Here is a 22,324-nt window from a genome sequence, read left to right as displayed (position 1 = left end):
TAATTCAGGAATATACCTTGAAAGACTATCATTACTTCCCTCTGAGAAATAAAGGGAGCTGAGGCGATCAACAGTCCTCCCCCGACTCCTGAATCCACACTCAGCTGGCATTGCTGGGTGCTGATACAGGAGATCTGAAAACATGAGAGAGTAAACATAGTTCCCATCTGTTAGTTTGTCCTCCACCCCCTCTTCTTAGAAATCACAGAAACAGAAAAATTAGCTGGATGGGACCTTCATATGTCAACTCATCTACCCCGGGCTCCCATATCCACAGATCTGTGTTTCATGCCTTGCCCAGATAAACACGTATTGATGTCACTTCATTTATGAATTGGTGCAAATGCCTTCTGTGTAGATAGGGGCATGGTCTAAACAACTACTTGTCTTCTGTTATTTCTTGAGCATATAATAAAAATGGTCTGCACAGTAGCTTCTGCAGAAAGACAGCGTTGGGGGGGGGGGTACAGCTGCATGAAAGGTCAGGAAGCTAAGCAATGGGATAATTCACGCAAAGCTGCTAACAGAAAAAACACCAGGTAAAACTAACAGAGTTTATTGGAGAATCAGTAACAACATTGGCCTGATTTCACACTAAAATGGCAAATTCATATGAATGGCATTCGGTATTGCATATGGTTACCTACAAAGGTACTCAGAGGCTATTATAATACAACTGTGAATGTGGAACAGCTTAGAAATTACTACGGTGAATACTCTTTCCTATTAAAATTGTTAGCTAAAGTACACTTCTTATGGTACTACTTTATAGCACAAGGTAATGGAGTGCACAGCACAAATTATCATTTCTTCAGGTAAGTTATTTCCAAGTATTTCTTCCTGTACAAAATGTTCAATCAGTAAATCCAATCAAAATGTCAGTTTATTTTTAAGACTATGCTCTCTTTTCTGTGAACATCAGTTCTCTACGGGTAACTCCAGTGTACAAAATACAGCAGAGTGTTTACAGTGTGATAGAAACTTCAGAGAAGCATAAACTTCCAACAAAAGATAGATGGTTTTAAACAGAATTTTTACAAAGCAAGGATCAACGTCCTTATCCTTGTAAGCATCACCACACATTTCCAGAAGAATTTTAGGACTCAAACCTCGAGCTTTACGAGCTGCTTATTTTGTTTTATTCCATGAAGACTGATGACAACGTTGCAGGACTGGTTTTCATACATCAGTGTAAGCATATGCGTAAATCTTCATAGGATTAAAGTCAATATGTACAAAGAGTTATTCAATGCAAATAAAACCCCAAGATACTGGATAATAGGGTCTCCTACATCTCTCGAAATACCAGTTACCATCCAGAGATACACTGATACCAAAATATATCTAAAAAAGGTGCCTATGATAGGTTTGTGTATAATTCGTAGTCACACTGACAGAGATAATACGGGACCTCTTTCCCTTTGCTTACAGATGCGAACATGTAACAGTCTCGTCCGCTGGATGGCTTGCTCTAGCTGCAGATGTAAAGCACGTGTATTTTACTCATCTTATTTTAGAGGGATAAAACAGTTCCCTTTTGCTTTCTCTATGAACAACCAAACACTTCAGAAGTCTCTGTTTTCAGTATCTTTGAAGAAGTGGTGTGCAGCACTACTTATTTTAAAGAGCTGAAATACACAGTAATGTAAAAACTGCATTGATCTCTTCCAGCCACAACGTGCACCTCTAGTTTGTCATCTGCTCAGAAAATCTAGTTGCCTAAACCCTGTTAGGAGCCCACACTAGCTATTATAAAATTAGGCTGTATGTTATGAGTGTGTCCTATTACTTTTTAAACCTCTCTCTTTTAGAAAGGAGTGCCTGATGGTTCTGAACAGCATGTAAACCTCTGGCTGGCTTTATTAATTCAGGGTCAGGTGCTTTCCTCAGAAATGAAACCTTGTTTCAGCATTCCTGTAAAAGCCACCAAAGAAGGTGGCAGGAGGGGAGAGTGAGGGTGATCTGTCTGCATAGCTCGCTGTTGAGCAAAATTCAGACTCCTGTTCCATTTATCAGCACACGTTTTCCCAAACGTGCAATATTACAAGTTTACAGCTAATTTTGCCTGCTTAGGGCACACCTGCCACCTGCTATTTTCAAGGAGACTGGTCAAGAAACAAGTTCATTATTTTCTCTTGCTGATAGACAAGGTAGTGTAACCAGAACCGAAGAGCGGGTACGCAGCTTATAACAAAGAACAGCAAGTATATTTGCCTGTCTAAACCACATTTTTTCCACTATCCTGGACAAGGGACAAGAAGGTTAGTTCCTAATTCGTGCTTATTTAAGTATGACTAAGATTCCCTAGATATGTTTCTACAGGAATAATAACAGCATTCACCCATATCGGCCTATAGAAGCCAATTTTTATGTAACTACCTACTTTCCACTGAGTGCTTGAGATCTGTGGAAATACAGTCAGCAGCAACATGTTATGCTTTCTTCTTGTCACTGGCTATTTTCTGTGCTGGGTAGGAAATTGAAATTTTTATGCAAAGTACTTCTGCAGTGTATTAATGAACAAATGGGTGGAGGTTACAGTGCCAGGTACTTGTCTCTACATGACTTAACGGCTAGTAGACAGCCATTTTTTACAAAAAATGTTAGCTTAAAACCTAACTGTACTGTTGGCTATATAAAGCAAATTTCCACATATAGAAAAATTTCTATTCAACCATTTTTAAGAGGGACCAGGAAGGAGGGAGGGGAGAAAGCTGGCTCAGAAGCATGTCACATTGCTATTCTGAAGATGTAGGTATTCTCTGAGGTACATGTCCTGTTTAGACTAGCACTTGACAGTGAGAGACCTGCAAATTTATGTCCTAGATGCAAAACAAAACCTGAAGTGTCTCCCCCACCTCTCCCCCAAAAAAGAAAATCCCATCACACTGGAACAGCCACATTCTGAGAATGGAAAACAGGCTGTCCTGTTGTCGTGACTTCTTTTCTGTGAAATACTCTGTGCTGTTAAAGGTAATTTTCTGATTGTAAGACTGAGTAACTGTTTGGATGTCTTGAGGGTTTTATTTTTCCTCATAGACTTTATCATTGAATACTAAATTGAACAAAAGGTTATTCACAGTCAAATATAATCTATATTTAGCACCTGCTCAACTCCTAGATCTACTGTAATAAACTACAGAACGTACTGTGGTGCTGAGTAGCAATGCAGTATTTTCAAAACGCCGTTTATTCTAGCAGCTGACCAGCACCACTAGTACTCAGTAGTGGAAATTTTAAAAACTCCCTAATACTCAGAGCATGCTGTCCTCTAAACCTGCTCCAATAGGGCTGAACATGCCACAGGCATTCTGTGAACAGCAGAAATTATGAGTCATGTTTGCAACATCCTTTGCCCATGCAGATTCTTGGAATCTAGCATGATAGGAACTCCTATGGTAGCTTTCCCTTCTGTGGGAACATTAATAGGATCTCTGTCTTCTACACAACCACTTATTTTCTATACTGCTAGTGTCTCTGGGAGATTTGGCTGAAGCTGGCCAAGGGTTTCACAAGTAACTGGTGGTACAGCAGACAGTGTATTCACACTGACATTCTTTCCATAGGAAACTGAACTAGAAAGCTGCTGCCTTGGGGTATCTACCACTGGTAGCAGAGACCATATCTTATAATTCACAAGTGGGGATGGCATAGCTTGGGACGGCAGATTATCCACCCCAGCTGTCTGCCCGGCACCCAGCACACAAAAGACCAAGCTGTTCACAAGACAGCTGTGGAATCACTGCCTCTTACTGAAACTGGCAACAGCTTACAGCAGCATCCTCTAAACGAAGTTCAGATTATTCACAGAGCGTCTCAGCTACCCAGAAAAGCAGTGTCGGAACGAGTTAGGGCTGGTAACCTCCTCAGCCATCCCCAGCTATGGCACCTCTTCTTGCAAATTGAACCAGATGCCAGAAAGAAACCACATGCAGTTATAAAGGAGATGGCAAAAGGAAGGGAAAAGGGAGGCCTTTGTACCTCTTCATTCACATCTGAGGATAAGCATCAAAGATACCACACATGTACATTTGTACATTACATGTACGTAGTACATACAGTAATGTACATGTAATAATTACATGTACATGTAATATGTGTATAGCACAAATGTTACATTATGCTTTGTGTATTAATTAAGGGTTTGATCTGGTTTATTGTAATAATTGTAGAATAGTTTGAGTACTATGCCATTGTGACACAGGCATGAGTGTAGTTGGAGTCCCTGCCTAGATGGTATGAGATGGTATATAGCACTGCTTCATGGTGACATGCTTTATTTTAGAGCAGAGGATAATCCATAAAAACAAGCAGTTTACCTTGGAGGACCGATTGTAGGAATCACAGTTATATAAATTCAATGTACATGACATTCAGTATCACATACCATTAAAGAACAAAATAATTTTATGTCTCTGATCCTTTTGCCATGAGCAAACTGAGCCTGTTACCCACATAATCCACAGGTTCAAAACTTTTGGCTATTAGTCAGTCTTTGTGTAAAGCTCCCATCAATAACAACGGGAGTTTTTCTCAGAGTGGCACACTGTATCGCCTAAGAACCAAAGACACGAGATTTCCATCCTTCTTGTCCAGCCTCTCCCCCGTATATACCACGAGAGCCGAGACTCACGGCAAACGGCCCGGTCGGAAATCCCCAACCCGGGAAAGCTCCCGCCGCGGGTAAGCGGCCCTCACGCCAGCCGCCCGCCAACCCAGGCGCGGGGGACGGCGGGCTGGGCCCCGGGCCCCTCGCTCCTCAGCCGCCGCGCGGCCCAGCCGAGCGGCGGGGAGCCGCGCCCGCCCGGCGGAGCCTGGGGCGCGGACGCCGGGCATCCGGGCGCTCTGCTGGAGGCTGCCACGGCAAACCGGGAAGCGGCGCGGCGGGAGGGCACCCGCCGCCTTGGTCCTGCCCGCTCCGCCGAGCTGCCCTCCGCGGCAGCCGCTCCTCTCCTTCACCTGGCAGGACTCGGCCCCGAGGGCCGCCACCGCCTCCCGCCCCGCGGGCACCGCCAACAGCCGCCCTTAACGGCCCGGCCCGCCAGCACCACAGCTCGCCTTCTGCCGGCGGCAGCGTGGCTTTTAACTCCTTCCTCGTCGGGGCGGCCGCTCCGGCACCCTGCGGGCCTCCCCTTCGGGCAAGCAGACAGACGACACCCCCTGCCCCCCCGGCAGGTTCTCGCCTCAGCCCCGCGCTCCAAACGGCCCCTTCTCGGGGACTCTCCCTTCCCAGCGGAGCGGGGCTGGCAGCCCCAGGGGCGGCCTCGCCCAACGCCCGCCCACCTGGCGCGGCCCCGCACCTTGCGTGAGGAGCGGGGCGGGAGGCGGGGTGAGGCGGCGGGCCCGGCCCGTCTCGGCCTGACCCGTCGCGCCGCGCCGCCGGGGGCCGGTCCCTTGCCAGCGGGGGGGTGGGAAGGAGAGGCGGCTGCCGCCGCCGTAACCGCTCCCCATCCCGCCCGCTGGTGCCGCCCCCAGTATGGCGACACGGTAGAGGAGCGGCTGCGCCGGGGTGACCACCCCCTCCCGCCTCCCTCAGCACAGGGACGGCGCGCCGCGGGCGAGAGAGCGGCCTCGGCGGCGCTGCTGCCGCCGTTGCCCCCCACAGGGCTCAGCGGCGGCGGAGGAGGAGGGCGATGGCGGCGGCGGGCTCGGCGGCGGCGGGCATAGCAGCAGCAGCAGCAGCAGCGGCGGCAGGGCCGAGCGGCCGCGCGGCGGGAGCCAGCACCGTCCCGAGCAGCTCATGGTGGCGCCCCAGACCCGCGAGCAGCGGCCGCGCCGGGGCCGCCAGCTGAGCCGGATCCCGGCGGGCGGCTCTCCCCTCTCAACACCGACCCACCGAGCGACCCGTTCCCCTCCCCCGGCGCGCCCTCTCCCCCCTCCCCGGCGCGACCCGCGCCTCGGATCGCCCCTGCCGGGGCCGGACTCCCGCCACCCCCGGGCGCCGCCGGGAAGGCGGCGGCGAAGGGCAACGGGCAGCGCCAGGCGGCGGCGGGACCATGGGCGCGAAGCAGAGCAGCCCCACCGCCGCCAATGGCCGCACCCGGGCGTACTCGGGCGGGGACTTACCCTCCTCCAGCAGCAGCAGCAGCGGCGGCGGCGCTAACGGGACCGGCGGGCGCTCGGCAGGCGGTGGCGGGCGGTACGCGCACCTGGCGGCGGCGCCTCATCCCGCTCCCGGCGGCGCGGCGGCGACGGCGGCAGGAGGAGCGGCGGCGGCGGGGGGTGCCGCGGGGTCGGCGCCCCGCAGCAGGTCCTTAGGAGGGGCCACCGCCTCCGGGGCCCGGGCCGCGCAGTCCGCCTTCAACATCCCCCACAGCAGCGGCCCCTACGGCTCGCAGGACTCGGTCAACAGCACCCCGGAGGAGGGCGGCCGGGAGCGGCCCGCCGGGGGCGGTGGCGGCGGCTCCTCCGGCGGGCCCCGGCTAGTGATCGGCTCGCTGCCCGCTCACCTCTCGCCGCACCTGTTCGGAGGTAAGGGCCGGCCCGCGGGGCGGGCGCGGCGGGGGGGTTTAGCTGCCGCTGTTGCGGGGCTGGGGGCTCGGGGGCCCGGGCGGGGTGGGGGGATTCCTTCCCCGGCCCGAGGTGGGACGGGTCATGAATCATCACTTTGGGGACAGCGGCGGCTCTTCCAGGCTGGCGTCCGCCGGAGGGGGCATGGTTTGGAGACGGGGTGCTCGGGCCAGCGTCTCCTATTGTTTGTAACGAGAGGGGAGGAAGGGGGAGGTTAAAAACGAAACGAATCCCGCGGCGGTGCGGCGAAGAGGAAGCAGAGCCCCTCCGGCCGGCGACTTTAGACTCTAATAGCTGTAATCAGTGCCTGTGTAAATACTCTTGCCTACTACTTACATAATTAGAATTTAATTGGATCATGTGTCTCCGCCGTTTATTTTAAAATCGGACCAAAACCCTCTTTAGGTACTGATTAATATGTGGCTGATGCTTGTTCCTCTTTCTAAGTGCTCGGGTTCTCGGTTCTGAAAGTCGATTAAGAAAAGCAGAAGTTAAAGTAAGTTTCTTTGTTTATTTTCCCCCTGTATTTTTCTATTTTTACATTCCCCCGGATGCGAGAAGCCGGGTAGCTGTGCGTGCCGCTGAAGTACAGGCTTGCAGCACCGGTACCGTATGGTTTTGACGATGGCCCCATGTGCTCTTGGGGCAGGACAAACACTCAGCTAAACTCTGAATTAACCAGGAAGCTGAGGCCCTTTAAGAGGCATATTAAACGTGGAGAAAGTTGTCGTAGTTTTTTTCTCTGGTGTGATACTGAGATAATAGGGCTGGTACAGGACTTGCGTTTTACTGCCTGTGTTCTTTACCTTAAAGTTAAAAATCTGCCACTAAGTTGCTAACTGCTTTCAAAGTTGCTGACTGATTTCAGTACTACTTATTCTAAAGGTCGTTGTTCGTTTCAGTCAAACGTTAAGGTGCAAGGTGACTTTTAAAATGGATTTATTTTCTTGGTAATTCTAATATATATATGTATTATAACTTGTCTCAATACTAACCAACTTCCCCAAAAGCTTTCTTTTGGGAAAGAGGAGGCTAATGTAAAATTCCTGTCTTTCTGTATTCTAGTTAATTGTTTTGTGAATACTATTTGTAGCAGGCTGGGTTTCTTTTTTGTAATACAAACTGTTTTTACCCGAAGCAGAGCTCTCTTCAAGCCCAGCCCTCGTAGGGTGCGCAAGGTTTCTGTCACATGGCCTGCCACCATATGTTGGTGTGTTGACCTGAAGACTGCATAGCTGTTATTTCCTAGATCTAAAACTGCCTCCTCCCAGCACAGTGGTTGAACATTAACGGAAAGCAGTCAAAGTGTATTGTAACAGGAATATTTGCCCTTATGAAAGAAAACCTGACTATTCTCATTGTACCAAGCTGCTCAATAGGGAGCGCTTTGTTGCAAGGATGCTCATTATACTGTCAGGGTAGCTTAGGGGGGGTGGGGGGGTGGGGGGGGGGTGTGCAGGGAAGAGAAGGTCTATGCGTTTCTTTTAGTGATGAAAGGATGCCCCACCACGGAATACTGTGCAGTTTGTGCTGAGCACAAGGGAATCATTAAAACGTGTAGCTCGTTGTTGCTCAAAGGTAAAACTTTCTTTTTTTTTTCCCCCTCCTTGCTTAAACATTGCCTTGCAACCTGCCTTGCTGCCAGGAGGGACTGGATTAAACGTAAATGCAGTGATGAGGATAATAACCTAGGAAACTGTTTATTCAGATGCAGGAAGGTCTCTTCAGAATAACTGTGAACTTGATCATAATTTTCTATGGCATGTAATAATCTATTAACTGCTGTACCATACCATATTTTGTCTTTTGCAAATCTCTGAAATTGGCATATTAAAGAGGATATAGGCTGAAATGATGCAAAACTTGTTGCTTTTCCCAGTGAGGAAGAGCACCAGGAGGGGTATGCTCTCCTCATCTACTGATGCCGTATGTTAGGGATTTGAGTAGCAAGTTTCAAAATACACTGCCCTTATGTGGTCACAAGATGGTCATGAAGCTACTTGCTTTTTCTCATCTAAAAATCTTAGAATTTCTTACCAGGATGAATAACTGTTTAATCATAATACTACAATGCTTGTGAAGAAGGCCTCACTTGAAACATTATTCTTTTTTTGCAATTTAAATATTCTGTGATATCAGTGATACATTGTACCACATCACATTGAATGTTGACGTCCTTATTTAGTTGGATGCTTTGTGTTTTCTTGATTCCTTGTAATAACTAGATGCTTGGAATGAGTAGCCCCACTGGCGATCACACATTAGTAGCTTCAGCATGGTGAAAAATAACTTGAAGCATTGTTTCTGTCCTGATGGTAGCGAGCTTAAGCTTGTCTAGGTGTGGTGTCTGGCATTTACCTTGTGTATCGTAAGCATGCTTGAAGTCCACTCCCTTGTTTTGTAACTTGCAAATTAGCCGAATTGTTTATTTTTATCTGCAAACTACTGAAATTAATTTTGAGGATTAGCATAGCAATTCTATGAAAATTAAAATAAAAAAGAACAAGAATAACTTACATAAATTGAACTGAATCTCCAACTATTTATGTTTTTAGTTATACTGCTTGGCTTCATCAATCAGTGACATGTGGGTGTTGCATTTGTTAAATTACTGTAATTAATTTGCCATTAGTGAATTACACTCTATTGTCACTTTTACTGAGCAGCTTTCCATGCTTATAGTGTGTAAGTATTAACTCTCTAATGTAACATAGTTAAATCCATACTATGCTTGTTAATACACCATTTGAACGAGAATATAAGAAGTATTATGTTATTGTATGTTAACATATTGGAAAGTATGATTGGTTATTTTCTGTGTTCCTTCAGTAGGAACTGCAGTAACAGCAGCCTTTCCTGACTGTGAGGGTCTGATGTTCCTGTCTGACCTCAGCCTAGCGCACCTTTATGATCAAAGTATACTGACCTAAATACTGCTATGTAACCTTGTGCCTTGCGTCTCATCTCAGGGAGGGTTCAATTCACTGAATAACTGGGGACTTGGTCTCGCCAAAAAAAAAAAAAAAAAAGTTCATGCTGCAAGCATGTTTGGAGTAGGCTTAGAGTATTAAGCAGAGTGAGACCCAAATTCCATAACTGGTGGTGGCACTCCCAGATGCAGAGGCCAAACCTGCGCGTGACGTTCAAGCACCTTCTTGCAACACAGTGCCAAGTTCCAGCTTCCTTTAAGGTGATAACACTGTTATTGGAAATTTTGACCAGTAGTTTCCCGCTCTGTTCCTCAGTGAATGGGACTTCAGCTCTCTCCCAGCCCCAAAGTAAATATTCTTACTTTCTGTTAAGAACAGCATGTAGAAAAGATGGTCCAGAGATCCACGGTTAGTTTTTCAAAACACAGTGGTTTTAGGCAGTAAATATTCCTACCTAGACTTTCAGCACTGCAGCAAAGCTACTGCTGTAGTTACAATATACCTCGTTTTTGTCCATGATGCTTGCAGCAATTGGTTCAGCTAAAAATGGATGATGTTTCAGAATTTTCTTTGCTTTGGGTAACTGCTGATGTGTTACCTCTGTCACTTAACATGTTTACAGCTTCTCAGAACCCACTACATGTTTATGATCCTCTTTCTGTGTGGTCACAACAGGGAGAATCCTTGGTGGAAACACCTAGTATAAATATCCTTCTGGTGTTCAAATTCAAGTCTCTTCTTGGGAATGTTGTTGTAAAACAATAACAAAGCTTTTAAATTTTTTTTTTTTTTTTGGTCTTTAAAAGTCTCTTAGGGAAGAATTTGTAAAAATTCAATTGAAGATAGCAGAAATGTTACATATTGAGTCTTTTAAATTTCCACATCAGTTCTTCATTCAAGTTGATTGAGCAGAGACCATACAAGTATTACACAAAATCTCAGATTGTGTTTTATACAGTCATATACAATTTTATATGACGTACTTGTAGACAGGTTTTTAAATACATAGTGTTGTCAGATACAACTGTTGACAGCTTTCAGGCCTATGTCAGGACTTGGAGTAATAGTTTGGAGATTAACTTCTGTCTATTCAACTTTATTAGGAGAAGGAAGTTTGTTACATTCTTCTCAAGCCAAATAATTATCAGGCTTTTTTCTGAAGTACTTTACAGTGCAGGATTCATTGCCAGCCATTGAATGTATATAACACAGTATGGGTAGAACCTTATAGGTGTGTTATACTAGCGTTTGTTTGTAACAATAGCTGTAGAAGTAATGAATGAATTCTTCATTCTACAGAAAAAAGTTCACGGAAGTGTCATGTTATAACCTGAATTGCTTGTTGGATTGTGGGAAGCAGATATCAGTAGAAGAATGTTGTGAAATCTCAGAGAAGTTTTTTAAATGTCTTCCAAACTGCCTAAAAAGGTGCATCTGATCTGTTTAGTTATATTGTACATTTGAGTATGTTCTTGAGGTTCTCTTCATCTTTCTCACACCTTTTCTTGGAGCATATGACTCTTTTGGTTGCTTTCTTGACCTTCTCTCCCAGTATCACACAAGTACTATTGCTTTGAGAAATCGTGAAACTCTTAAACACTTCAGACTTCAATGCTGCTCCTGTTTTGGCAGACAAAGTTGTAGCTCTGGGTTCTTTGCCCCCTGACTTGGGAGAAGTGTTGGGAAGTGTGCTTTGCAGTGAGACTGTTGGGATATCCTCTGTATCTGAATCATGTTAGAAGCGGTGAAACTTGCTATTGCAGTTTCAGCCTGTATGCCTTGGTACCCCTTGACATACCTTCTCTTCCGGGCCGTTGGAAATGTTTTCTGTCATTTGAAGAAGGCCAGTGAATCTTCGATACAGTACGTGCTTCTTCAAATTACTTCCTAACCATTCAGAATGGGGAAAGAGTGTCAGGATTTAGTCTAATAAAAGCTGTAACTTTTCCATAGAAATACTTCCTTTTTTTTAGAGGTATAACAACACTGCTATGTGCTGCTGTTGTGAACACAAAATATCCCATGTGCATTTTCAGATAGTTCTGCTGTTGCAGTTCATAGGTCTTACAAGGTGCAGGACAGTGAAAGCTAAGAGGCTATTTCTGCTTTGGTGTTTTGATTTGTTTCTATTCACTTGGCTACACCAGCAAAATGTGATCATATCTGTGTTTGTCCACTTTGGAAAAATTAGAGCAATAACAATGAGAGGCTGGCTGAAGTGTGCTAATTGCAGAAGGTTAAAATGGAGACCAGTCTGAAAGCTGAGAGAAATACAAACATGCCTGTACGCACGCACGTAACTTCACAACCACCACAGATTGGGGGGGAGATAGATGTGTGCCTCATTTTCTCTTCAGTTATACGAATGAGTTGACTCCAAAGTGAGAGGGAAGAGTCACTTCTGCAGTCCCTGAAGATATGGGAGGTTTTGAAAATGTATTTGCACTCCATTAACCAAAATACAGATTGAAAAATCCAGTGTGCTAGGAAAGCAGTCCAAGGATAAGTCTGTTGATAAGGAGTTTCAGAAGAGCTGTTCTGACAGATGGGTTTGAGGAATCTGATCCCTTTTGAGGGTCTCACTGTTCCTGTGTTTAGTGGGCTGTTGTTCCTGCATACATACAGTGGGCAGCATACAGTTCCTGGTTGGCAGCAGAGATGTAAATTCCCCTAAGGAGGGGACAGGAAAAAGTAGCAAAAAGTCCAATGCCGCTACCCACTTGCTCCAGCTCAGTCAGGAGTGTGCTTTTCGTCTCAGATGGGCTAAAATAACTGTTTGGATCTTCTGGTAGTGAAGCCCCCAGGAGCCATTTCATTTACTTCGGTTGGAGACAGGACTCTGTGATGATGGGAGGCTTGGGGCACTGGAGTAAAGACTGAGGTGAGCGATAGGGGATCTTTGATTGGCTTCTTTTTCTTCTCCTCCTGCCTAGTAAACAGAAGGGGTTAGGACAAGACAAATAACAAAAATGGCAGCATGGCATTTGAGGGAGAAATGTAGATAGTTAATGGTCTGAAAAAAATTAAACAGCCTCATTGTAATGGCATATATAAATATTTCTTTTGGCTATCAAGACAGTGATAATACCTGATTGAGCCTTTGCAGTGCCAGTTCAAACAAAGGCCTTCCTCTTTAATGTCTTCTGAATACCTATCCAACCCTGATTTTCTGACAGTGTGTCTCCTCATGTTCTCTCACATAATTGCAGCCTAGTCTCCAGCAACCTCCCAACTAATTTCTTTGTCTTATAAAGAAAGCCTTTTTTCGCTGCTAGAAATTCAAAACTATTTTAAAAACACGTTGCCTGCCCATCTGTTCAGGTAAGTTCTCCTCTCCTGTTCTCGCCAGCTGCTCATGGAAAACTTTATCATCTAAATGGTCTTGATTTACTGTCTTGGTCTTGCGTGAAACTTTTAAGTTTTAAATAATGTTATGAAGATTTTTTGGATACATTTTCCCTGCTATTTGCAGATGCATGAACCAGATTTTTAATATTTTCAGGATTTTTCTGCAATGTGTCTACCGCTTATTAATGGTTTGATTAGTTTCAGGACAGACGTATGGTCACTTCCACAAGTTGTGTTCATTTACTCTTGTAATGCAACATGTTCTTGCAGATGTTTAACCTGTGAAAAGAAACAGTGAGAAACCTTTGAGTGCTCCAAGTTTCCATTTTGGAATATCTTTAAAGACATGCATCTTGTCAATCAAAAGAAAACAATTTGTATAAAACCCGCAATTGCCTGAGTAAAACCAGAACAGCACTTCTTAAGCATCCAGGAAAGTGTTTTTGCTCTCCACTCTCTGGTTAGGTATTTCCTAAACAAGTGCTACCTTTCCCAAGGCCACCGTTCTGTTGTAAATTATCATTGTGACTTTCATAAGGTCATCTTGGTGTGCATCCAGAGCTTTTTGACGTCTGTTGTTTGGTAGGCTTGCAAAAATGGAAGGGTAAGCCATAGAAAGAATGAGGCTGGGTCTCACTTTCACTCAGGACATGCTTTGGTTTTCTGCATGGAAGTTGCACAGTATTGACCTGGAGAGATCAGGAAGCACGCAGGAAAATCTCATAGGGCTCAGGATGTCTGACTGCCTGCCAAACAGAATTTGACTCTGTTACACTTAGTCATCTTTAGGAACTGACCTACCTGGGTGTTTTGTTCTTCCTTGTCTGCTCTGTTTAGAAATCAGACCACCACAGCCTGTGAATAGTCCCCAAAGGGTGGGTATGCTGCATACCATTGTGGATATTTTTAGTAGATTCTGTTTGCTGACTGACTTAGTGTGCTATAAATACAGAGTTCTCATCTGGCATGCACTTTGCATGTCTTCTAGTAACTTACAATAAATTCACCTAATGGCAAGAAAAAATGAGCTGTTACAATTTATTTGGCTTTCCATACAAAGTGTCATTTATATAAAGCAGTTATTTAGCAACATTTTAACTGTAAATGGCTTTTAAAACTAGTGATGTTCCAAAACAATTCCTGGTTGGGCTGCCATGGTTAGCGCCTATGTCAGATTGATTTATACTGCAATTTCATTACAGTTTTAAAAATTAAAGGTGGAGTTTTTAGATATGAGGGGTTAGTTGAGCATCTGGAGTAGTATCAATACTAGTAGATTACATTCCTTGTTATGTCAGTACTAGCACGTTGCCTGAACATGCTTAAAGGTTATTCTGGGGGAAAAAATGAAGCTTTAGTTACGATTCTCCTGGAAATTTTTTTCATAAAGTGTAGATGCATATACATTTGCTTGAGTTGAAATATGGTTAAGGCACCACAGTTTTAAAATTATTAGGACTCAATGCAAAAAATGGAGGGACCCACATCTTTTTAAAATACAGATGCATCTGTCTTTGAGTATTGAATTTGACACAAAACTGAAGGGTGGGTTCTTGCTGAATTGTGCTAAACATAACCTAAATGCAGTTCTGTACTGCTAAAATAAAAACTGTCATAGTGTACACTAACAGATGTGGCCTTCATCAAAGAAATTTAAAACTGGTGAAGTTTTCCATGTGCTGCAAAACAAAGGTCTGCTTAGAAGTTCTTGCTGTGGATTGCCTGAACACACAGACAGTATTTTGAGAATCTTTAAAAAAATTTCTTTTCTAATGAAATCTGGACCGATCTGGTAATAGTCTTTCAGAAAACTTACAAAATAAGATGTCTCCCTGCCAGGAATCCTAGATAGTTCCCTGAAAATCGTGTCGCTTTTAAGCCCTAACTTCCTGCAGTTATTGGGAGTTTTACTTCTTGTGGACTGAAGAACATCACTCCTCCTTGATTCTTGAGCATGAATATGGATTGAAGTTCAAGTATGGGGAAAGATCTTGCCTGTCTTGGGAAAATGCTGTGGCCCTACCAAATAGAGCAGAGCATCATCTGTTAAGCAAACTTCAGAGAGATAATGGTGGACGATCTCCAGAATATAGTGTCAAATACTGTGCAACGGTAAAATGCAGTTATCTCTGGTCATTTGACTGCTTTCACCACGAGGCAGTCTTCTTTCTTCTCATTGCCTTTGCTGCATCAGCAACGATGACTAGCGTGGCCTAAAGCAAGGATGACTGAAGTAGCCCGAGATGCCAGACTTGAGGATTTGCTGTCCTTTGGGACGAATGAGTTTAAAATCACACTCCTGCATTCTGATTGTAGGAAGGCACGTTATGCTTGTGCAGCAAGTGGCTCAGGGCTCCTATAGTCTCTTAAACTGGATTGGCATGATTCATCTTTAGAGGTGATTTTGATGAAGTGTCCTGAAAGGTAGTGCTACTGAGTTAGGGTAGGAGGTGCCCAAATACAGAGTTAGCGATGCAACTTTCTTCTAGAGCTTTTTAATTTTCCAGTGTTGTGATTTTGCAACCCTAATGATCAGTCAGGGTTCGTTTGAGCGTTTTGGATTGGTTTTTTTCCCCCCATTGTTTATGTGGATGTAGTTGTTAGAGGTAGTCCAATCAGTGTGGATAGATACTTGTTTTATATCTATATTAAGAGTAATACTAAATATATGACAAGTAGATTATTAGAGTTCAGAATAAAAAAGACCCGACTTTTTGTTAAAGCTCTATCAATCTATTAACGAATTACAATTCCAAAATAATAAAACATAATTGTAAAACTGCTTCCATATTTTTAAAGTGCTGCATAAAGAATTAAAATACTTGCTCCACTCATGCAATAGAGCCATAAGGCTGTTGCTGGCTGAAGAGAAATGGTCTGTTAGAACAGCACGTGAATAAAAACAGCATGAAATTCACATATGTAAAAGACTGCATGCTATCAAAGAAACACCCTTTGAATATCTAATTCAGCTGTCCTGACATTTGGATACTGGGTGGCTAACATTCAGATACTAGATGACAAGTGTACAGGCATTGCCTCGCTTCTTAAAGACTGAATTATATTACTTTTCAGTTAGCTTCAATTGTATGTTTGCTACAGCTCAGCCTTGGATTAGCTTGTGTCTGAATGTCTCATATTCGTGTATTTGTGTTTTGTAAGTGATAAACATTTTCAAAGACAGATGATACAGGGCTTCTTTGTAACCACAGTTATGAAAAACTGAAGTGCTTTTGAAGTACAATACAGTACTGAAGTAGCTTCTAGTTTGGTGGAAATACCGATTCCATTGCTAGCATAATAAACCGTGTACTAAAATAAACTTTGTTTTTCATGTGCTTGGTAAGATCAAGATCCAGTGACAGCATACAACTAGGGAGTGGAGGAAATGTTCCTTGCAAATGTGGGACTAGTTCTGCTGCAAACAAACGAGAATGCCAATGCAAATAATGTATTTTATGTTGTGCAAGTGATGTTCAGTCCAGATTATTCACCTTTGTGCCTTCACTGTGCCTCTCCAGTTGTAAAGCACGCAGTTGTGTTCAGCTGATGAAGTCAAAAGGAAATGATGGACACATTTGGAGCTGGAGGGCAAGAGTTCCTTCTAGTGGGCTGGGTGGGTATATATGACTTCCCTCCACAGGTTTGCAGGCAACCAACCCTTAAATGTATTTAGTGATTGTACATTTTGCTTTAAAGCTTTATTCAGAAGAAATGATCAAAAGAGCTTTAAGCTCGGATGATGTAATTTGTTGATGTGAAACAGTTTAATATGTTGAGGAAATCTGCTGGTTTGTGAAACAAAAAGTGGGCTAGAATTAGGCTTTATGAAGACCACTTGCGCTGACAGTGATGTTGAGATTGTTTGTTTCTATCCACACAGATAAAGCAAGTTTATGCTGTCTTGGAACCTGAGGTCATGGAGTGGTTGCCAAAAGCATTCTATTTTTAAAATTCTGGCCAGTATTCTTTTAGAGATTGGCTCGCTCTAGTCTTTGATCAAGGTAATTTTGACCACTGGCTAAATAATTTTTTAAAAAACTTGTTAAATATTTGACTATTTATTTATTATGAAGTGACAGAGGACAAAATTTCCAGGACCTCTGCTGCAGTCCTTGCTTTTGGTAGTGCTAGAAAAGTCAGTAGGAATTAATTTCTATACTTTCTTACAACTCTTGGGAAAGAAAATACTCTGAACAGTCTTTAGCAATGCTAAGTATGACTTGCCTTGTATTTGTTGTCACAGACATGGCAGTCTTTCTCTGCAAAATGCTCATTTATGGCTGTTGTCTGATTTTTTTTTTTTTTTTTTTTAATAGTGGGTTAATGATACTGACCTCCATTTTGGCTGAATTTTAATTTACTGATGAAAACACTGGCATACAGATTTTGTATGTTATCCTGGTATTTTATTGATGAAAAACATGTACTTAGCAGCAAAGCTAGAAGTAGCTGAAAGCATCCAAAAATGAAGTGGATCCCTGTTGAAGTGTACTGGAGAAATGTTTTTTTGTATTTTGCTATTCACAGGTTGTCCCTTCCATCTCTGCCATCCCAGCAATTGTTCGTTAGTTAACTGATGAAAATGGCAGGTGTAGTGTGTAGGGCGTAGTGTGGTATTGAATGAGGGTGTAGCATGGTGTTGATGAATTTCGGTGGCTTTTTGAGTCTGAAAGGCTGTACAGCCATGTTGGTTTGGTGGTGCGTCCAGATTGATAACTATGAGGAGAAACAGGGTGCTGGGCTGATGTAGCTATACTACCTTTTAATAATGGAAATTACTCTTACCTACAGCTCTGATATAATGAGCTGGGAATGGGAGACTTGAAGGTATTCTGGCCTAGATGAGATTATATCAGTTTGGGGATTATTCTCATCTTCCTCTTGTTTTGCTCAACAAATACCTTAGCTTGCAGGTTAAGTATGCAGAAGGGATGCATAATTTATTAACATGAGGAAGGCTCTCAAATGCTTGCAAGTAGTCAAACACCTCTACTTTTATTTAGCTGTAATATTTGTAAAATGTTCTGCATTTTACAAAATGCTGCAAAACACTAATTATAAGATGCACCTCTAGGGAGTCTTATTTTTCTTCCTTTTCCCATCGTGGATTTGGACTGTTTCTGGCTTGTTTAACAGCTGTGTCCCGTGGCAGCCTATTCTTAATTGAAAAACTTTGTTAGCTGTAGCATGCAAGCATTCTTTGAAAGATGTTTAAAAACAGATGTTTGTATTCATCATGTGGCTGGCCTGACACTATCCACAAAGATGCAGAATTAAAATGAGTGAAAAACACAAGCACCCCAGGAGATGTTAACCCCAAAGGAAATCCTCTGAAAAGGCTGCCAAACTTGTGAGCAAGAGAGAGGAGGGGGAAGAGTCTGTATGGACTGGTGGTGGTTGTTACATTACTCCTCCTTAGAGGGAATCGGGATGCACGGACATGTGTGCCGATACAGTTGTTTTCTAGTCTCTTAAACGGCGATCCTGTGACACACTAAAGCTGTGTGCGTATAGCTTATTGACAGCCTCTCTGCTTTTCTTCCTTTTCTCTGCCCTGTCGCTGTTTTCTGTGTGAATGAGTCATCTTACTCACAACACCTGTATTAGTAACTGAAGTGCTCTTGGAAACAAAAATAAATCTGCAGAAATACTTATTTAGCTGGATCTTAAAAATATCCCGTTTAAATAAATAATCAGTGTCGTGTCTTAGTTTAGGACTTATTTTTTCCTAGAAAGATGTAATTTTGGGTGTTATATTTAATTTGGATTATAACATAGTTATCCTCATTTTACCTAGCAATAGTTATATCTGTAATGTTAATGGAGGAGTAATGCTGAAGAGAAATACACTGAGATAAATAATTAGTTCTATATCAAAGAGAAGAGAGGCCATTTTGGTGAAATTAATGTAAGGTATCCATTTTTAGGTATTTTCTTGTCTCGAATTTTTCTAACTTGCATTTCCCCAAACTTGAAAATTGTGATGGAAATTTTTCTTTCCATTAGCAGTGTTTTGAAGAACACACAAGTTAAAAGTGATTAAGTGCACAAGTTAAAACTTGCTTCCTCAAAGATCCGGGCAAATGTGCTGTATGTATAGCAGAAGACATTAAAGCCTGGAACTTAGACATCAACATATTAAATGCTAATCCTATCAGTTTTCTGTTTATGACTTACAGATTTGTAATTTTACAGAATTACACACTTCTAATTCAATTTCAGACATGAAATTTTCATATAGAAATAGGAGAGGAAGAAAAGCTTTGGATCAGTACCGTGTTTTTCTTGCCTAAAACAAAAACTGTAGTATCCCTCTTGTCGTATTTAGCCTTGTGCTCCTTCAGGCAGTGATGATAATGTACTAGGTACAATGTTTTTAAGCTACTGGTACAGCTAAAACACTATGAGGGCAGCTTTACTCAAGTCAGTGAGTCTTGCGCGTGCAGAACTTCTGATATCCTCGCACATCTGCCTTGAAGAGCATAATGCCATTTGTTGGGATTGTTGTATATAACTGACAAGGATTCCTTCCTCTGCTGAAGGAAGGGAGCTCTTTCTGTAATCTCAGTATTCACATCTTTAAATTGTTAGATTTATAGCCCTCTGCAGAAACTCCTAAACTGCAAGCTAATTTTAATGGTATTCAGCTTGAAAATCAGCGAATGGTATGACAGTTGAACCGTATAATTGAGGATTAGGAATATCACCACAAATACTTGTCCATAGAGGGGTAAGGATAGAGGAAAGATACTTTGTCAGCTATTACAGTCAGTTATTGTTGTATGCAGTGCTTAAACATTGAGTTTTCCTTTCTCCCTTAGTGTGTTGGAAAACAATAGGCCTTGCTCTTGACATTATAAATGAAGTGTCATGTTTATTTTTAGGTTAGTAGGCAGGCAATGTCTTTTTCCCCAAAACTTTACACAAAAGGGATTACAAGAACAGATTTAGTTCTAATGAGTGATGTGTGGGTGAAAGTCTCTTTGATGATCATAGCATTTGAAGGCACCTTGAGGTTAACAGTTCCTTCCTGGCACTGGAATGTGGGATCAGCTAGGTTTAGCCCATTCTGAGCAGGTGATGTTCATCTATTCTTTCTTGATTTCTTAATGGAAAAACATCTATTTCCTTGAGTATTTTATTTTGACAACTAATTTTACCATTGGAAATCTTCCTGCTAAGCAAATTACTCTTGCTATTTCAAACTGGTTCCCAATTTTGAATGCAGAAATTTGCGATTGATGCATTTTTATTAATGGGTAGTTCTTTCTTCACTGCAAATGTGAAGGACTTTCCCCCCCCCCCCCCCTTTTTAATTGTACTTGAGTCTTTCAAGCTATTAGATACAATCTCAGCAATGTCTATAGCCTTGAAACATAACTGAAAGGGCATTTATTGCACTGTTTTGGTTTAATATCTCTCAATTTTTGTATCCACTTACTTTGAATTTGTCTTGTAGAAAGCTCTAATTTGCTAGATGTGCCTGACAAAAAAGGACCCGTGTGGCAGTGAAGCAGACAACATTTAACAATAAAGTAACTGTCTTAAACTTAAGTTGATGTTTCTGTCAGTGACTGTCTGCCTAGCCATATTCAGGAGGATAGAAGGCTAAGAGAATTCATTAAAACCAGAGTTATGTAGAAAGTTATGTGGTATTAGTATTTGTGTTAGCTAGTAAACTTGAAGCTACTGCTTCCTTCATAAACAAGAAAGCCGGCTGCAATTATTCTTTAAAACTGAAAGCGTCTGATTGGGCTGTGAAAAGCCTTTCCGTAACAGACAAAAGTACAGTTGTGCCTGTGTATACAAATTGGCACTAGCGCTGTATAGATAGAGGGAGATTTCAGTTATGCCTCAGCATCCTTTACCCAAACTGAGGTTGGCATCTTTGCGTCTTTAAGCCCTGAATCTCGCCTAAAGGCCGCGAGTAAACCCCGTGAAGGGGCTCACTCCTGGCCCGGCTGCAGAAGGCAGCCCTCGTGCGCTCGCAGACCTGTCCGTGTGCCCGCGGTGCGCTCGGCTGACCGCACGCCGTGGCGGGACGAGCGGCAGGCTGGGCACCGGGGGCAGTCGCCGAGGTTCCGCGCGGGCTCTGCAGGAGCCCCAGGGGCGAGGCCGAGCCCGAGCCCGAGCCCGAGCCCGGCCCGTTCAGCACCCGCGGCCGGACAGCGCAGGCGGGGCCGCGCCGGGCGCCCGCTGCCCCGCGCCGGGGGCTCGCTGCGGCCCGCGCGGCGCTGGGCCGGGCCGGGCCGGGCCGGGCCGGGGCCTTCCGGCGGGCGGCCGAGCTGCGGGGGGGGCGGCCGCGGGGCCCTCGTGTGCCCCAGGGGTGCGGCGAGCAGCTTGGGCAGCCGTGGGAGCAGGCCGGGCAGGCTTCCCCCGGAAGGCTCTCTGTAACCCTTTCTGACTCGCGTACCTACGGTTTCTGTGTGTCGGGTCTGTTCTGTTCTCTCTCTTTTTTTTTTTTTTTTAAATCATGTTTGGGTTTACAGAAGTTCAGTCTTAATCTACTTTATCCTAGAAAACACATTTCTTGTCACAGCTTTCCCAAACACTGGTCAGCTAGCTTCCTTGTTCTTAGTTTCGTCTCTGTTTTTCACGTGGTTTGAGGACTTCCCGGAGCTAGTTCTCATTTTCTGCTAAAAGTTTTGTTAGTCTTGTAGTTTCAACTGGACTTCTCAGCTTGGTTCCTTCCAGTAAGTGGAAGCAGAAGAAGAAAAAGCAGGCTGTACAGATCCTTTCTGTTATCATTCTGTCTGTTCAGTTTTCTTGGATGCTATGTGACACCACTCTTTTAAAAAAGAGATGATTAAAATATTTGACCTTAAATGTTTAAAAACCCGGAGAAACTTCTGATATGTTTTGAATTAGTATTAGAAAGACGCCTTAAGCGGTAGGAGGCTCACTGAAAGATTAACCTTTCAAAATAACATTAGTTTTTCTTGACAAGAGGTTAAAATCTAGAAGGTGGTATTCTGAAATATTTACTTTCAAAAAGGGATAGTTTTGCATCCAGTAATGCTGAGGTAACAAGATAAGATCCATCTTTTGTGTGGAGGAAAAAGAACAAAACATGTAAATATTTAATTTCACTTAATGGCTTTCAAAGCCAAGATGGAAAACAGAGTAATACTTTGACTCATGTGTGAAAACAGCGTTTGTAAATACTTCAGTGACCTTTTCCCTTTCTTTTTATGACCCTGCTGCAGAGTGCTATGTGGTTTGAATATTATTTTCCCTATTGTTAAGTGCAGTTTATTTAAGATAGTATGTGCTTTTTTTCCTACTTACTGTTATCTTTTTACAAATGTCTTGCAGGATTTTCCTTAGGGGTGGAAATCCTAAGTAAATATTATTTCCTTTTTATGCTGAAGATCTTTCAGTGTATCATACCGTTTGCTAGCTTCTGTAAGAACATCGGCAGCTTTATTCAGTTCGCTACTAAACAAGTAAAAAAGGAAGCCACGTGCATTTCTTACTCTCCCTCCCTACTGGAAAAACTAAAGTGAATTTCAGGAGGAAAAGAAAATAAACTG

The 22,324-nt window shown here is 43.4% G+C and overlaps 1 protein-coding gene across 1 annotated transcript in view; it reads left to right on the top strand.

Moving 5' to 3' along the window:
• Nucleotides 1-5,996: 5,996 nt before the first annotated feature.
• The window catches only part of ZNRF2 (zinc and ring finger 2), a 52,300-nt gene continuing 35,972 nt past the window's right edge, over nucleotides 5,997-22,324 (top strand). The window contains exon 1 of the mRNA XM_086468396.1: nucleotides 5,997-6,471. Within this exon, the coding sequence (XP_086324522.1) occupies nucleotides 5,997-6,471 (475 nt within the window). The remainder of the gene's footprint in view (nucleotides 6,472-22,324) is intronic.

The sequence above is a fragment of the Leptosomus discolor genome, chromosome 7 (genome assembly GCF_034619465.1).
Source record: "Leptosomus discolor isolate bLepDis1 chromosome 7, bLepDis1.hap2, whole genome shotgun sequence".
NCBI classification, from domain to species: Eukaryota; Metazoa; Chordata; class Aves; order Leptosomiformes; family Leptosomidae; genus Leptosomus; species Leptosomus discolor.
This window is presented reverse-complemented; position numbering and strand designations above follow the sequence as displayed.